General features: G+C 39.2%; 2 protein-coding genes across 2 annotated transcripts in view; both read right to left on the reverse strand.

Moving 5' to 3' along the window:
• Positions 1 to 9979, reverse strand: part of unc13a (unc-13 homolog A (C. elegans)) — a gene marked incomplete at both ends in the record, with an annotated part of 47660 nt that extends 37681 nt beyond the window's left edge. Inside the window, 8 exons of the mRNA XM_080506696.1 lie at positions 398 to 427; positions 832 to 874; positions 975 to 1045; positions 1641 to 1764; positions 2461 to 2578; positions 4665 to 4764; positions 4863 to 4892; positions 9958 to 9979. Coding sequence (XP_080362822.1) covers positions 398 to 427; positions 832 to 874; positions 975 to 1045; positions 1641 to 1764; positions 2461 to 2578; positions 4665 to 4764; positions 4863 to 4892; positions 9958 to 9979 — 538 coding nt within the window. The remainder of the gene's footprint in view (positions 1 to 397; positions 428 to 831; positions 875 to 974; positions 1046 to 1640; positions 1765 to 2460; positions 2579 to 4664; positions 4765 to 4862; positions 4893 to 9957) is intronic.
• A 1476-nt stretch (positions 9980 to 11455) lies between these two features.
• On the reverse strand, positions 11456 to 17661 carry hmg20b (high mobility group 20B). The gene is made up of 9 exons (XM_080505855.1): positions 17651 to 17661; positions 17234 to 17342; positions 16228 to 16428; positions 15855 to 15975; positions 15462 to 15514; positions 15281 to 15347; positions 14880 to 15095; positions 14370 to 14502; positions 11456 to 13748 (listed from the first exon to the last, which is right to left on the reverse strand). The coding sequence occupies exons 2-9, from the start codon at positions 17315 to 17317 to the stop codon at positions 13736 to 13738; spliced, it is 888 nt and encodes a 295-aa protein (XP_080361981.1). The 5' UTR covers positions 17318 to 17342; positions 17651 to 17661; the 3' UTR covers positions 11456 to 13735.
• Positions 17662 to 17834: the final 173 nt, after the last annotated feature.

Here is a 17834-nt window from a genome sequence, read left to right on the forward strand (position 1 = left end):
ACGTCTCCCATAGTCTAAGTCAAGACTCAATGTGAATCCCTATTATAGCTATTTGATCCTATTTTATCTTCTTTTATCTCAGAAATGGAGATGTAGAAGGATTTGGCTCATGTTTGAAAGATTGAACTTTAAATTATTATTATTTTGTTTTTTACATCTTTTTATTTTTAATTTATTTATATTAACAGAATAAAAGCAAATATGTTACCTACAGTGTGTTACATTACAATTAGGTCAGGACACGTGGAGAAACATACATGCATTTTTATATTGAGCTTATGGGCTCTGAGAAAAAAAACCAACAATTTTGTGATGGTGTAATTACAGTATGTTAAGTGAGAGCTGGACAATGATTACAGTGTAACTCCAAGTCATTAGCGGATGCACATAAACTTACTCTGTTGATCTCCCCACAGACTCCAATTACCTGCAAAAAGATAAGTGTTTCAGAACGCAAATTAAACACATTGACAGTATGAAAAGAAATGCAGAAAGGAAATGCAAATTGCTGTAAACATTTTAACAAGCCAAAAGCTTTGATGCACATAGGAGAGGCATATCAGAGCACATACATGAGTGCATGTTTGAATAAACTGAAAGGCCATTATAGAGCCTTCAGTGAAAAATTCACTCTTCTGCACGTTCATATCACTACAGTGGACCACTATTCTGCCATTACGTAAACTGTTATCAGCAGGACACAGACACAAGCACCATGGAGATAGTCAAACCCTGCGCTAGCATATCTACACTATGCACACTTGTGCACCTGCTCAGACAGACAGACAGACAGACAGACAGACAGATGAATAAGAAGTCAGTGACACTCACAGCACTGTGTGGTCGGTGCGTGAAGTGGTCGCTCCTGTTCCTCCTGAGAGTCATACCGAGGTGGAAAACAAACAATACAGCAATTAAGAAGGAGAAGATTCAACTGTTAACAAACAATGAACCGCTGAGAAAATTCTCCTCACATCTTGATCTCTCATTGCATTGAGTTGCTCAAGTTTCTTGGCCCAGTATCTGGCCTCCTCCTCGGGGATGTCTGCAGCACAGCAAAAATACAGAAACTCTTACTCTTCTGAGGTTAGAAAATATAGTTTGCCGTTACAGCTAAAAAAGAAACAAAGAAACAAAGAAAGATTCCAATAATTGAAAAGTAGACTGATTTGTGAGTGGTTTTTGCCCTCATAACTGAAAAGCTTTAAGCATTTGTTTAATTTTGGGACAATAATGGCCTCCAGATAAACAAATACAGCAAACATACAATCTTATCAAATAGTCCTGTGTTTTCAGAAATTAAAAGATCGACATAAAACGCCAAAAAGGCTTGAAACATTTCAATCCTGTGTACCAACTGATTAATTGATGAGTAACGCACAGCGTGCAGAAATTGTCAGTTTATTCAGGAACACATTGAGCTATTTTTGTTTTAAAAACAGAAATATGGAATCGTACGGATATCTCTTTAAAGGTGTCTGGTTTGTAGTATTGATGTCATATTTTAAAAATATCCTTCTCTTATCTTTGCATCCAAATTTTGACAAACAGGAATATTATGACTGAAAAAAGTATCTATAAAGGATCATTGTGACTTGTTAGTGCGCTTGCTGTGTGTGTGTAGATCAGGAAGGCCAGACCTAGTGGCAGTTCGAAGCGCGTGTCTAGCAGCAGCCTGTGAAAGGTCGGGTCTTTGGTTCCACAAATCTCATTCTCAGCCATGATCACATTGGAGTCCAGTGTCAACCATTGACCTGGACCCTCCTGGAAAAGACAAACAGGTACAGAAATATGACAAAACTAGCAGTCGTTATATCATAGATATAGGTTTTGGCACACATTTGAATTCTCTCTCTCTTCTTCATTCGTATGACTTTGCACATTATAGATCCCTTGACTACTTTAAGTTGAGGGGTGACTCCTCCAGTGTACCACGTGTAACAACTAGCCTGAGCTGGACGTGGTCACAAGTTCACAGTGATAAATAATCTGTTTCTGATAAATACTGACCACTACAGGCCAGGAACACTTCCACCAGCAGCGGTTTTGAAGATAGTCTGACCAAGTCGTAAGGCCACCAAATTGTTACCCGGTTCATGTTCCCGCTTCAAACTCAACACATCTTAAAACAAAATGTTCACTCTCTGTTTAACATGTCCCACCTACTAACAGGTTCCATGACACGATGGTCCCGATGTCGAAGCTTTTAAATATAAGCTCACACATATAATAATGTAAGACGCAAACCAAAACAGACAAGTTCTCATTGGTCATAATAAACAGACCAAGAAAATGCAAATCATGAGGATTTTAACATCTTTAGTTTGATTTGAAAAACAATCACATAAATCTACTGTCTTCATATTTTCATCATTCGGGCTCGATGATTAGGGTTAGTGTACAGTAAGTGTAGCCAATGAAAGCTCAGGTCTGAGCCAGAGAGAGAAAGGGAGGCTGTACCTCGTTGGACTGCCGTATGTTGCGCAGAGGCATCCATAAGGTTCCCACCATGGTGTCCCAGATCAGCCCTTTATTCCACACCTCCACTGTGAGACCCAGATCCAGTCGGTTTATTTCACTGTTCCAGAAAAAGAGAAAGAGAACAAAATTAACAAGATGCAAAGAAATGACTGGAATGATGCAAAACACTGTAAGGGGAGGGGAGACGACGTTGTATGTAGAAGCTTTTTAAGTACAAATGCAGCCTATTCCATCAGGAGCTGCATTCAAATCCGTTGATGGATATGCACCATGATTTAATCGGCTGAGAGAAATGAGTCATTCAGCATGATGAAAAGGAGTAGGTGATTGTCAACAAGGCTGCTGGCAAGATATAAGAGACAGCACAGATAGGACATCAGCAGGGACTATCTATATTTCTGCATGGCAAACAGCAGTGAACTCAATGCTTCCTTTTTTTAAACAGACCAGAACTCCTATACAGCACAAAAGGCATAATGCCACGACTATCTAAGAATAATGTGACTACACATCTGAGTGGCACATTATCAGGTCACTGTGTGTCTTGCTGTACCCAAAGGCTTAAATGAATCAAAATCTAATATTAAGCCTGGGGGAGTTATGAAAAGGGTTTCCTGCATTTCCTTGTGCGCAGAGAACAAGTAACTGACTGATATAAATGAGAGGCTGCTGGTTGAGTTCATACAGTGGGTATTGAAGTAAAATCGTGGGAATCAGTAATACTGGAACACTTTTCGTCAGGTTTGTTTCGCGCACTGTTCCTGAAACTGTCCACTGTTGATGAAGCTTGAATGGGGAGAAACCCTGTTGTCCAGGTGTGCGAACTCTGCAGGAGCAGCTTGAACATCAGCAGAAATGCTACGTCACCTACTCACTACCCAGTGGGAGGGAGAAATATAGGAAAAGGAATGAAAAATAACTGCTTTTTAGGAAATATAAATATTACAGCTGACCCTGATGCTTCAAACTGGATAACATTTTTTTGAGTTTGAAGCGATGCCCCGTGGTGAAGGCGCCTTTCTGTTCAAGGGCACTAACTGTATTAAAGCCTCATTTAATAGCATTTTAAAATAATAAGTATGGATCATGGTGGTTGGGCAGTGAGTGCAGTTGCTTTGCAGCAAGAATATCTAAGATGTGAAACTGGGTTCGGGGCCTGTATATTCTCATGTATATTAAGCATCTGGTATTAAGATTATTACAATACAGCAAAATTGTTAGAAAAATTCCACTTTATTCTTTAATGTAAAATTCACAAACTTAACAAATTCTTATACCTTTTACAATTACATGTATGTTATCAAGGTATTGCATGAGTGAGACAGTATTTCATTTCTTTTTATTAGCTAAATCTATTCATGTACTGTTAATGAATGAAATATACTTGAGTTGAAGTAGTACTACCATTATTACCACTAATACTCTATTACCCTCAAATCATCATCTTGTTCTACAGCTTCACGCCATGGTATTATGATTGTACTTCTTCATTGGTGTTTATTTTGTATCTTACCACATTACTAGCAGGATAATGGCATCACAAAGGCCGGAGGCCCATATTTCTGATCCTTAAGGCATTTTGATTTGTTTTTATTTGGAGATGCTTGTTCATTGGTCAGTCAATGATGGGCAAAACCACAATTATTATTGTTTTTTGTTCATTGTTTTGAAACCATGGTCTGATAAAAAGTAACACCAAAGATAGGATAACAACACTTATTACCATTTAAGGCCAAATGAGCTCAGAGAACAGAGCTAAAACACAGGTTTCTTCAAATGTAATCAATGAAATAACAGAGACTCGCCATCTTTACTCTCTGATTCCACTTTTTTCTTTAATAGTGTTGTTTCTTTTGAGAGCTGAAAAAATTGTTTTGTTTGTTTCTCACACATTTTTTTCCAGCTTTCTGCATCAATCTCCACATCATGTGAGACATCCATGTCAAAATTCAACTCTCATATTATCAACAAGGTAGATTCACCTCTCAAAACTTTAAAAGCAGTTTGGGTTTGTCAGGTTATTGCAAATGTCGCTTACATTGCTCCTGATGTCACAATCAATCAGCTTCAAAGATAGATTTTGCTGCCACTCAACAGACAGAATTGCAGCTCTAATATAATTGAGGCAAAGCTTGCTTAAATAAAGAGCGAGGAAGACGCAATAGAAGGCAAGAGGCACTCACAACATGAAGTCCTGCTCCCAGCACGGCTGACTGCCGCGCACAGCGATGGTTGTGCTCTTAACATTTTGCACCTTCAGGGTCACGTATGTGTTAAATTTCTCTGTAAACAGTGAGATGCACAGTTACGGTGGTTATAATACTGTAAATGTTAAACGGCTAGATTCAGAGAATGAATGTTTATCACGGGTCACAACACACCTTGGGGTCCATCGAGCTTTCCTTTTTTCACTGCACATAGAGAGAAAAAAAAAAACAAGGTATTAGTGACATTTCTCATACAGATTTTAAACAGTTCACATTCACTTGTTCCAAATTTAACTCAGTGAATCAGCACAGGCTTTTTCTCAGGCTTGTGCTTAAGAGTGTCATGTGACTTTCATCTTTCGCACAGCTTGCCTTTAGCTCCTATGCATGAAAGTATGGTTGGCTGGTGATTGACAGCAGTTTGGCATTTTAGAGCAATAGTAGGGGGTCTTCAGTTCTTGGCCGGGGACTCCTCTGTGCTCTTTGGGCAGAATGCCAGGATCTCATACTGAAAGACCACATTTGTAAGTCAGCCTTTGAAGGGCCAGAGGGACCGTTTGTACAGGTGACACTGGGAGAGGAGAAGGGAGGGCTTGTCCCTCATCCCTTAATGTATGATGCATGTTTGTTTATTGCTGTCAACAGGAGACTGATGGTGGATGAAAGAACAATGCTCCCGCTACTCTAACACTAAATGTAAGTCTACGCCAAGGTGCCCACTGACAGTCCCTCCACACAGTATCCTCGGCGGGGCCCAAACTGTAGCTTAAAACCACAGTGACGTAAAAAGAGTCGACATTATTCATTCAATCGTGCAGGATCCTGTGTTCAGCAGTTAGGTATTAACATTCAAAGCTCCTGAGCTTAATCTCAACAGATTGCCTCTTTTCACTCGTGTTAAAATTTAACAAAGACAGACAAAGAACAAGCATCATTTTAAATATACCTCATTGAACCTCCTCAGCATGCATTACAAATATTCTATGTGACAAAAGCTCCAAGATTACTGTCTCTGTGGTGCATGACTTGTGACTGATGTGTATATTTGAGGAAATCAGGGTTGCAAAAGTGAAGAAGGAAAAAAATACATCCTGAGTCATTTTCTTAGTCACCGACAGTGGAGTGAATTTGATAATCATTGTGGACAAATTGGCTTCTAAAAATAGCCTCACCCCAGCAGCCCCGTGAGATTTTACTTATAACTTAAATATCTCTTTGAGTCATGAAGCAGGTACCAGAGTTGGTGGAGTGCTGGTGCGTGTGCCTTTTAGCCAACTTCAAAGTGAAATCCTTTTTCAGATATTTTAGCTGCTGACGACGCAGTCACACCACAGGGGTGAGAGGAAGGTTTATTTCCATAAGATGCATTCAAATGGGTGGTTTGCTTTCAAATAAACAGCAACAGACTGGCGCACCTCAGCTGCACCCTTGATAACATTTACACTTCTTCGTACCATTAGCCAGTCATCGTTCTCTCTCTCTCTTGCTCTCTCTCTCTCTCTCTCAATCACTCGCTCCCCCTGCCATGTGGAGAGTATGCACGTGCACTCCCTTTCTATCTCTTTCTCTCGTGCTCCATTAATCTCTCTGTGGAGCCGGATGCAGGCAGAGTGAGCTGCATCCCCAACACTAAAAATAACCACTTCAGTGTGACGGGGTGGGGGGTGCTGGAAAGAAGGAAGACAGTCTTGTGTGTGAGGGTGTGTGTGTGTGAGGAGTGGGGAGACACTTGCTAACAGGCATACAACTAAAACCCACATTGCAGCAGTTACAGCAGATAGGAAAACTGAAGGGGGTTTGCTAAAAATAACCGCTACATATTTTCTGCAAACCCCAACAGAAAATGTTGAGGTGCTGCCACAGCAATTACAGGATCTCCTTTCCCCTCAATATTTGTTATAATATATTTTGTTTCATTTTCCACATGCTTTCTCAATCCAAACTCTTTAGCGCAACGACATTGACTGATTTCTTCAGTTAAAGTTGCAAATTCACAAGAAAAATAAAAGAATGTTATGAAATATCCGTAGGAATTTGGAAGAAAAACATTTTAGTGGAGAAAAACTTTCTCCTGCATAAGCAGTCCACGGAGACCAGAAATGGTGTGATACAAGGGAAAGACCCTATTGAGCGTGATTTAATCAATTTTGGATTTTTATTTTGAAATAATGTCACAGTGAAATTCTGAACTTTTAAAAGTCTTGCACCTTTTGACTTTACAAAACTGGGGTTTATTGTTTGGGGGGGGGGGGGGGGGGGGGTTCACAGCATTTCAACAAAGGATAATAGGAGCACTTATAAAGACAAATCAAAGCAGGTAAATTAAGTGATTGCTCTTGTAAATCATCTCTGACTTTATAATATCAGGCACTCATCTCAGTCTTTCTTTCTTTTTATCAATTCAATGTAATTGTTCCTGAGTAAAAATAATAGTAGATTAATAGAATTTCATATTATATATGCTGCGGCTTTTATCCACATGCTCCAGATTTTATCCGATGCTGCTGTGACAAGGAAAGTTTTCAAATAAAATGTCACTGTATAGTAATGTTCATTTACAATAAAGCGCTTATCCATCTAGTATTTTTCATTTCCTATAATGACACTAATACAATGTTATTGTACCTGTCACATAATCTTACACAACTGCAGTACACCAAGAAAAACACCTGAGTTGGGCTGTTTAGAGTAAAAGCACCCAGCTATCAATGATTGAATACTCATATCATTCTAATTAAAACCTCTTGTAAGAATTGAAGTGTATGTAAAAATATAGTCTCGTGAAAAACAGATGGGGAATTAGCTTATACATCATACCGACTACTACAACACTGCATGCCCTTTAAAAGCTGTGCTCTTACATATAAAACGTCTGTGTAATCTATATAAATTCAGACATTAATGAGAAAAAAAGCCCAAGGCTGCCACTTTTCAAGCATTTTAAGGCAAGGACTGGCATCTTGCTGCAGGGTGCGACAGTTATGAGGGTCACTGGGTATGAATATGCTTGCTCAGCCTAAATGGCTCAGTACATCACCATCACGGACTATATCGCCCAATATGAGCCACAGAAATAAAGCCTGTGTGTTTGCGCGCCTGCCCAAATAAAAGTATTCATGATCAGATAATACTACATGGTGACAGCGACCACACGTGGACAACCTAATCTCTTTTGCCTCTCCATTCTTCACAGTCGCCGTCAAAAAAAAATATAGTATCAATATAAACATTGCTGCAGGCCAGTAACACAGTGTGTTCAAACTAATGAGGAAATGCCAGCAGAGACCTAAAATACCACAGAGGTTGCCATGCCAACAAAGCTTCAGGACATAAAGGGACCACCAACAAGCCCAAATCTCAGTCCTGACATCTGTGCAATCAGCTCCAGAACGGGCGTCAAAAGAATAGCAGCCTCTTCGCAAACACTACAAGCCTGCTCCACCTCCTCACAAAATCTGAGGAAGAAGCTCAGAAGTAATTACTTTTGAATTGTTTCTTCAGCGCTCTCTTAGAAACAGACACTGTATTATTGATGCTATTATATAATTCTTTTGGAAGCAAAAATATGACTTTCCCTTAGTCCTAATTGAACTTACAAAGATGTGTCTAAATGTATGCATGTACACCAAGTTGTGATGCATACTAGTCATTTTGTTGGTAGTACTCTTAGTATAGTTTTATGAGTCACTCTTTACTGTGATTTCATTAAATATTCTGATCTTCATTGCCTCAAATCATTGCCGTGGACATTTTACCTTATAAACTTTCTGAATATTGAACCAAACTCTAAGTATTATTGTTTGAAGACAAAGTTTGAAGAAAAAAAACAACTTTTAATCCTGTGAGTAGCATATAATCTACAATTGATGTTCAAATAAATTCAAACCAATAGTCATAGACATTTTCCTGACAAAGTTGGATATGGGAATGCTACATATAGAGTAGATAAAAAGAGGTCGGTGGCATTTTACTCCATTGACAGTCACTTTATTCTCCTTCTACTCCGATTTATTAAAACCATCAATCAGCAGTCATTTAGCAATTTTCAGGCACTAAACTTTACCCACAGTGTTTTGCAGTTGAGTAAGAAATTAACAAAAACACACGTGCATAAACAAACGGTTTGGAGAAATTGAAAGGGAGAGACACATGCACGAAAGTATAAAAAAGTAAAGCTCAAGAAAAAAATAGAACCATTGGGGTATGACTCACTCTGCCAACCCAGCCACAGTATAGCCACCAGAAAATAGTATTATCAAGGGAAGAGTAGAAGAGTTAACTGAATAAATATCCAAATATAAGTTTCAAAGGTTTTTTGTTGTTGTTGTTGTTGTTGTTTTTTTTTTAATTATACATGACAACTCATTCAAATGAAGCTCCTCAGTCATGTGCAATAAATATGGAGATGTTGGGAATTTTTTGTTGGAGAAGCTCGACAGCACAGGAAATTCTATGCACTACTAGTTGAAATGAAAGCCTTAATTTCACCAAGCATATTGAACACATCTTTCCTTTCACACCGTGTCTCTCTAGTGTACACGCACACCTGTGCGACAGAGTGACAGCTCAGGATCTGTCACTGAATCACGGATTACTCCAGACAGACGTGAGACGGAACACCACGGACGTAATGGGAAAAGGTCAACTTCACTGTCACAGCCATGTATGTGGCAGTGTGTGGAAACTTGATTAACAGGAAAACAAATTGACTATTGTAGTAGATTGCCCTAATTCCAAGTCTTTGCCAAATCAAAAATAAAAAGCCATAATGCGAGCTCTCCACACCCTGTAGATATTTTTTTTTTTTTTTTTAAATAAACCGTAAAACACTCACGAACAAGCTGACGGTGGATTACAGCTTGCTTTACTATGTATGACTGAGGTTGCCAGAAGCATACACCTACTCCATCAATCGATCCAGTTGAAGCAGTGCCAGGTTTTGTAAAATAAGCTTGGGCTGTCATCAGAGACAGCAGGAGTGCAATATATCTGTGTGAATAACAGTAGTAGATAAACTGACTGTGGATATGCAAAATCGATTAAGATAACGAGGAGGATAAATCTTTGTTGATAGGGCTATAGCAGCTTATTTTTTTTATTTTTTCAAAAAACATATTTTTCAAGATGACTTCTATAAATGACAGATATTAACATTTTTATCCGCACCGGTGAAATCCGTCCAAAGAGTGGGACTATCTGGACCAACAAAAACTGCTCACACCAGCGGACAGCAAGTCGTGCCAAGACATGAATGGACTCTTCCTCTTACCTCCAACACACAGCAATGACATTTCTTATCCGAGCCTTTGGTCGAGGGTCCAGCTCCTTCACCAGATTCCCGATTGGCAGTGCGAATCTGTGCAGAATCCAGTCAGGGGATGAGCGGCTGCGGCTGGAGACGAGAAGGAGCCTGCCGTTTCTCGTTTGCAGGACCGGGGCCCGACGTGAGTCTTGACAAAAAAAAACAAAAACCGGAGACTGTGCACGTGAAGGATGAGCGCCGGCGTCGCAGTCCTCTCTCGTCTTTTACGCGTCTCTCTGTGAATCTGAGTTTCCGGTCCCCCTTTTCCTCTCAGCTCTCGGGAAACCAACACACAGCCATCTTGTTCAGCTTCAGCACCACCACTGCGTGGAAAGCTCCTGGCAGTGACGTCAGAGCGCGTGGTGGTGGGGTGTCAGGGCGGAGGGTCTCAAAACGACTCATCGTTAACTCCTCTCTCCCGACTTCTCACATATGTACCAGGAAAACCCATGGCGTTTTTCAGACAACACCTAATAATAGCAACAATAAATAGTTTATGTTTCTATGCAATAGTCAAAGCAATCACATATCTTGAAGCAAATGTGAAATGGCAAAGATTACGTCCACTGGGTGGCAGTAATTCTTAAAAGTTTCACTTGCATTTTGCTTCAATTGAACATTGAAGCCAAATCTAGCTAGATCTAGCTCTCACGGAATTACCAGTTTCTACTTCATGAAACTGGTGCATGCTGCACCTTTTTCTGAACAAAAGTGACATAATGCACTATCTTGTGGTAAAAAGTGGTATTGGAAGAATCAGGGGTTTCAAATAGAAAAAAAAAAGCACAAGAGATTTCTGTTCACGGGTGATATCAGCGGATCAATGGTTTATCTTTTACTGTACACTCGAAATTATTGATTGCTTGAATGCCACGTCTTAATATTTTGAAGGTGGCTCTGAACTCCATTCAGAAAAATGACAAGAAGCACAACAGCAACTCTGACAAATAATGGATCATAACTACATCAGCGCCTCCTGCTGGACCAACGTGGCTAATACAACATCCCACTTCAGAAAGATCAATTTATCCGGTTTGGTAAATCAGCAGCTGCAACTTGGTTTGCAGCTGCGATGTGAGTCAGAGCATTGATTGACTTGAAGCTCAGTACTCTCACCTCACAGTGAGAATACGCCGATTTGATTTTGCATGTTGTAGGTCCATGCAAATTTTTGTCCAAATCCTCTTGCAATTCAAAAATATTAAACTATGTCAATTGAAGCTACAAATGGTCTGTACATGTGAATCTGTGCTTGTCTCCATGCTAGCAGTAATGAAAGGCCAGTCTGTAGGTCATCGTGACCATAACTTTAAGCAGCTGTAGAAGATGGACGGATGTTAATAAAGTCAGACACTAATACATTTTTGAAAATGGTATTTCAGTATGTTTAATGAACAATTGAAACAGTAAAAATATACAACTCTGACAACATTTGAGACCATTTGTCCTTTCTAGAACCTGACATAATAAACGTAAATCTAAGCCTATAACATGCAATACCCCATTTCCCCCCATTTTAACACTATATAAATGTCTCCCACCAACCAAATGTACAGTTGTGTTCAAAATAATAAGAGTCCAACATGACTAACCAGGACAATATTTATACATTGAAAATGATTTACCAGTTGAGTCAAGTCAGAGAAAACAAACTCAGCATTCATGATATGCATGCTTCCAACTCTGTAATTGAATAATCAATTGAAAGATGCATGTTCAAATTAATAGTTGTTCATATTCAAGTTCAAAATAATAGTGTCGAGTTGAATCTGAGAGGTCATCCATTCGGTCTGTGAAAATACAGCTGTCAATCAAGTGTGGCTCTTATTGAAGGATGAAGGCAACACCTTGCCCATGCATTTCGTTCAGGAAACCCGAGACAACCAGCCATTGTTCAGAACAGCATGCTTTGATTAAAATGTTGATTGCAGAAGGGTAAATAGATAAAGATATGCAGAAAATGACAGGCTGCTTAGGTAAAATGAGCTCCAATACATTTAAAATGGAAAGCAAAACCAGAGACACGTGGAACAAAACAGAAGATTAGCCAGAACAGCAGATTGAGCCTCAGCAAAGTCGCACAGTTTTAAAAAATACACGCTGAAGAAAATACAATTATCCCCACCAAAAAAAAAACACATTTACTGGACTAATGAGAAATGGAGAAAGATTTTGTGGACTGAATAAAGTAAGTTCTGTTTTGTTGCAAGGGCCACAGACTGCTTGATGAAAACCCAAACACTGAACTCAAGCCATGGGACACTCTTGAGGACAACAAGGACTGGTGGTGGAAGCATGTTTTTACTACAGAGCTTGGCTTGTTCATCACATAGCAGGGATCATGGATCAGTTTGCATATATTATAGTGCTTGAAGAGGTCATGCCGTCTCATGCTGAAGAGAAAAGTTTTTCGAAGAGACAACGACCCGAACACACCAGTAAGTGTGCAGCATCTTAGTTTTGGGCCAAGAAAATCCCTGGACTTTAATCACCTCAATGTGTCACTGTCCATTAAGCTGCTTCTCACTTTTATGTAACTATTAATAAAGGTGTACGTAATTTAATCTGAAAAACTTATTGGGTGACATCAGAATTGCTATTTCTAAGGCAGAACCCCCCAAAAAATGCAGATGAATTGTGGGATATTTTCAGATTCTGTAAAGTTAATTAAAAATGTAAAAACTCTTTCTCCATGGTTAGAATATAATGTGCAGCTTTCACAATTAATGGAACTCAAAACTATTGTCAGGCTTTTGAGCTTTGCTCACATTTTCAAACACGGCCACTATTTTGAACACAACCGCATTTTCTTGTAAACTCACAAATACTCTTGTTGCATCGGACATATCAAGAAACTGCAGATATAAAGCTATGACAGTAAACATGGTTCTTGTTGTATTTTTTTCTGAAACAGGCCAGTGAAAATTAACTTAAATCTGCCGATTTTCTGGAACTGTAGAAAAAAAAACAACCTCTCAGCACTTCCTCACTGATTTGCATTTACAAAAGACAAACACATGCAGAGTATTTTTTATATATTCTAAATAATACATAAACGTATAAACAATAAGCGAGTAGACCTGGGATGTCAAATAAATGGCCTACGTGTGAAAAGCAGCCCCTTGTAGATCCATTTCAGCCTGCAAGTGTACCTTGTAAAGTATGGGAAAAAAAAGAATATTCACTTTTAATTTTGTAACAGCCTCATTGCTGGCACTGTAGTGTCAAGTATCAAAACAATACTGTGAGGCTGGGATTTTGGGGGAAAAAAAACAAAAACGCATGCTGTATAAGTCATTTTCCCTGAGAAGAGAGAGCCGTTTGTCCACGTGACAGACATGATTTTAGACCTTTGAAAAATAAAGTTAATGGTTGATTCTTCGAATGAAAAAAAAAGAACAACAACCCCAAAACAATTCAAACAAAAACAGAACCTCAAAGACCGTAGCAGCCCTAAAATGATTTTTAAGACATCAGGCTATTTGCACACGTTGTAAAGATCTTAATGCTATAATTATCTTTTTTCTTTGAAACGTTCAACCTGTTCATTTTAAGGGTAATGTTGCTATTGTTCTGCTGGTTTGGGCCACTGCAGTGGAAAAACAAGTTTGCCAGCTCCGATGTAGTGGGTTGACCTCATGACACTTACACGCCGCATCGCAAGGCATCAATTTGATTTCGTACCAACAGGCTGGTCACGTGACTCTCTGATCCGAGACAAAATAGATCTCTGAATGATGTGCCCTCATAACTTCTCGCTGAAAATGAATGAAAGCGTGCAGTTAGAGTAAAGACACAGGCACATACAGCAAATCAGAGCTGAGTCTAAAGATGTTCAACTAAGGAATCTCGAAGAGAACAATAAAGCTCAATTAAAAAAAAAGAAAATTATAAATTTTTCACAGCTGAGCAACCAAACTGTTGGGTCCCCCCCCCACATATAGAGGCGTAAACAATGTACTTGTTTGTAGCAAGTACTGAAGGTTTCATCAACAATGCATAAATTAACACTGAATATGTTTGATATGTTACGCTGAATTGAAAATAAATGTTTAAGCATTCATGAATATGTGCTTGTGTGTTGCAAATATTCCAATCAAACATAAAAGCTTGTAGAAAAAATGTGATGCTCCAAACTCCAAACATTCAATGATGATACCAAGTAAACATGATTCATCTTGTTGATGTCATGTTGCAACCGATTTTTATTGAATGCAAATGCTTCATTAAAAGAGAAATGCTCCAGCAAATGCATGCATGCACGTGGGAATTATGTTTCGGTGACACCAAATTCTATATCAAGGTATATTGAAAGATTCAGATGAAGTGCATGTTGTAATACTGCAACAACATTTTGTAATTCACTCCACATTAATTACCTGTCCAGGTGAGACAGAACCTCACAAAGTTGGCTGAGCAAAGCATGATGTTTGTGAGGGTTACCCTCAAGCGCTCCATTGAGTCGAGTCAGGTAAGAGTCCAGGTTTCCAAGAGATGCGGTCTCGCCAGTTCCTGTTAAAAAAGAAAATTAATTAAGATCTGCAAACTTTTCAACTCTCCTATAAGATATAACCATTATTATTATTATAGCCGGAAATACAATACATACCAAATGTATGTAATAAAGTAGCCTGAGTACTAATTTTAATTTAATCTCTTTATGCATTATGTATACATGAAGAAAAAACAAAACAAAACTTGGCTTGTTTACCATTTTTTCCTCCGTTGACTGATGATCACTGGTTCAGCCAAATAAAAGTGTACAATGAGGCTAAATAAACACAACTATAAAAAGTAGCGACATCAGATGTAAAAAGAAATAAGGCCCATTACAAAAACATATGTTAGGACAAGCTCTTATTTCTGAAAAAGATGATATAAACGCTAACCTGGCAGCGGGACTGACGAAAGACTGTTTACTAGTGTGTGTTTAATAGCCAGCAGGTGCTGGTGAAGAGCCTGGGTACGCTTCTCGTCCTGCCCCAGTTCGGCCTCCAGACGCTCCTTAGCATGATACATATCTTTAATGTGCCGCTGCAGGACGGCATTCTGCTCTTCGAACTCAATGTTGGCCTTACGAAGACGGCGCAACTCAGCCTCTCGAGCTAAAACACAAAAAAAGAAAAACAATATATTTTTGGAGGACAAAAGTAGTGTCATGTTCTAAAACATTATGGCTCGAGGGGGGAAAAACAAAAAGGACCCGTCTGCTCTCATTCCGAGCCACAATGAAAATACTGCATGTTTGTCTTATTGTTCTGAAAACAGACTGCTTAGCTTATTTGGTTACCTTTATTCTGGTCGAGGAACTCCTCTGTGAAAATGGGGATATCAAATCTGCTTGGGAGCTCTGAAGACTAAAACAGAAACAAAACAAAAAAAAGCACAAATTAAATAATTCTCTTGTTGATATTCATGTCAAACCACCTGTCACGACTGTAAATTGACAAAGAAGTCTGGGTTTCACGTACCTTTGTTAGTGATGCTCCTGCACTATTGCTGCTGTTGATCAGTGGACTGTCCTCTGAAATAAGAAAGCAAAATGTACACAAAATAACAATAATAATAATAAAAAATAAATACATTTAGTTTGACACTGTTGCAAAGTAAACACAAGAGACAAAGAAAGAAATGGAGAGACCTCTAATAAAACAATATAAATGAATGAAAATACAATACTCCAAATCAAATCAAAAGTGCTGTTTAACTCCTTGACGGTGAACAATAAAACAATATTCAAGATTTTAGAGGCAGGTAGCATAAGAAGGACACACATGTGAACTTTGTGACTCACATGGCACAGAGATATGGGGAATCAATGAAGAAGACTCTTTGGACTTCTGAATAACCAGAAGAACTTTTACCTTTTTTAATCCTTTTGTCTTGTATCTTAGCACTGGTGAGTTGGTACGCCTCGGTCTGCTGATATTCTTTCAGCTCCTGAGCATACAGCATCTTCTCCCGTTCTGCCTCATCCAGATAGCGCTGTTGGGGGAAAAAAAAAAATGTCGTAACTGAAGAAAACGTTGTTCAAGTCAATGGCACTTTAAGGAATAGCTAGAATTTTGTGAGAAAGATTTGATGGAAATATATTGGTATATGAAAAAGAACAGGCACATATCAGTTATTTTCCATCACAAAGACCTGCTGATAGAATTTATATAATTACACAACCTAATTTTGCACTTTTGGGGATCATGTTTGTATTTCATAAAATACGTATAAACAGAGAACTACCTGTTTGTCATTTTGGGCTAATCGTGTCCACTCTGCTCCGAGCCTCTTGGTGATTTCTGGGAAAGGTAGTTCTGGATATCTTGCTCGCATGTGTTCTCGACGTTCATTCAGGAAGCGAACGTATCCGGTCACTGGTGCCTTTGGACCATTTGGCAGGACCTTCTTTCTCTTCTTTCCTTTTGGCCAGCCTCTTTTCTTCGGCTGTGGAAAAGAAGGCACAGTCTTCATAAAGGAAGAAAAGAAGAAAGATTGGCGGAGGCAGAAGAAACTTGTCAGATTTACAGTCTCCATGGTTGGCATGTAGGTCCAAGTCTCTTTTGGTAATGGAAAACAACTACTGGACATACTGGTCAATACCAGTAATCCTCTCTTCACTCCCACAATCACGTGGAGGAGCTTGATCAGTGACAGGCTGCTGTCACAGAGATCCAGAGAAACTCAGGAAATCCTTTCTCCTGAGTCATTAGACTGAACAACATGTCAACAACAGCTGGTTCTGTCACACTCAGTGTGGGTGATAAACAGGCACATTATTCAGGCCCTGAATCTCACTTTATTACAACACCAGTATTACTTGTGCTTGTTGGCCTTTTCTACCAATCTCCTCATATTAATTCATACACATTCCGTTTATAAGACAAATTAAAATAAGATAATCAAATCCTTCATTTGTCTCAATGGGGAGATTTTCACTGTTGCAGCAGCAAGTGAAGAGTAATAAAACAGTAACATCAAGCATGCATGATGTTGGTAGTGATTTGAAATATATTAGCTTGTGTTATTAATGCACAGAATGAATTAATATATTGCACACAAGAGAACAGTAACTAAAGTGCCGTGTGTCAAATTGTCCAGATTTGGGGGCATTTCCCGAAACACAGTTTTAACCTCCATTTACAGCACACGTTCAGCTTCGGGCAGAAAGCCGTTGCGTTAATGGACCTTGTCAGCGCCGTTGGCTTTGTTTGTCAGTTCATGATGGACCGCTGGACGGATCACTGCTCACCTCTTCTTGTGGTGGACCCGCTGCGTGTGACGGTCTGGGCTGCTGCGATGCATCACTCTGCTCCTGTTTGATCCCTCCCATCATGTCCGTCCCTGTAACTGAGTGCTTTCTGTGAGCAATGAAGCAGGACACAATGTGAAAGAGGACGTCAGTTACTAAATTAAATCCAAATTCACTCATGGATGCTGCTTCATTGTGCTAAGGGTGGTGCTAGCAGCTCGGTGAGGCTAACGTTATGTGGACTCGCACACCGGAGAATAACCCGCACAACAAAGGATATCTCACTCTCCGGGTGGAAAACATATAAATAGATGAGATGGACATTCATACGCTGGATGTTATTTTTTTCGCTCACGACAGTAACTGCTCTTTCCACAAAAAAAAATCCACTTTTTAGTTGAACGCTTTATTACTCACCGATAATGAATCCTCCGAGCAAACAGGAAGAGCAGTTTGCCTTTCACATGATTGGTCACAAGCGTCACTCCTGATTGGCTAGATGAGGACGTCGCAGTAATAAGCCCCGCCCCTTTATATACATCCAAAAAGCACCGCACCTACGTATCAAACTATAATTTATTTAAACAAAAACAAAACATAA

This window comes from Blennius ocellaris (assembly GCF_963422515.1).
Source record: "Blennius ocellaris genome assembly, chromosome: 12".
Lineage (NCBI taxonomy): Eukaryota > Metazoa > Chordata > Actinopteri > Blenniiformes > Blenniidae > Blennius > Blennius ocellaris.

Coding starts and splice junctions, on each gene's coding strand:
- hmg20b (XM_080505855.1), bottom strand. CDS start 17,317: ATGATGGGAGGGATCAAACAGGAGCAGAGTGATGCATCGCAGCAGCCC. Junction 15,976..16,227: donor TAGCCCAAAATGACAAACAG/GTAGTTCTCTGT, acceptor TTCCCCCAACAG/CGCTATCTGGATGAGGCAGA. Junction 14,503..14,879: donor TTCGTCAGTCCCGCTGCCAG/GTTAGCGTTTAT, acceptor CTTTTTTAACAG/GAACTGGCGAGACCGCATCT.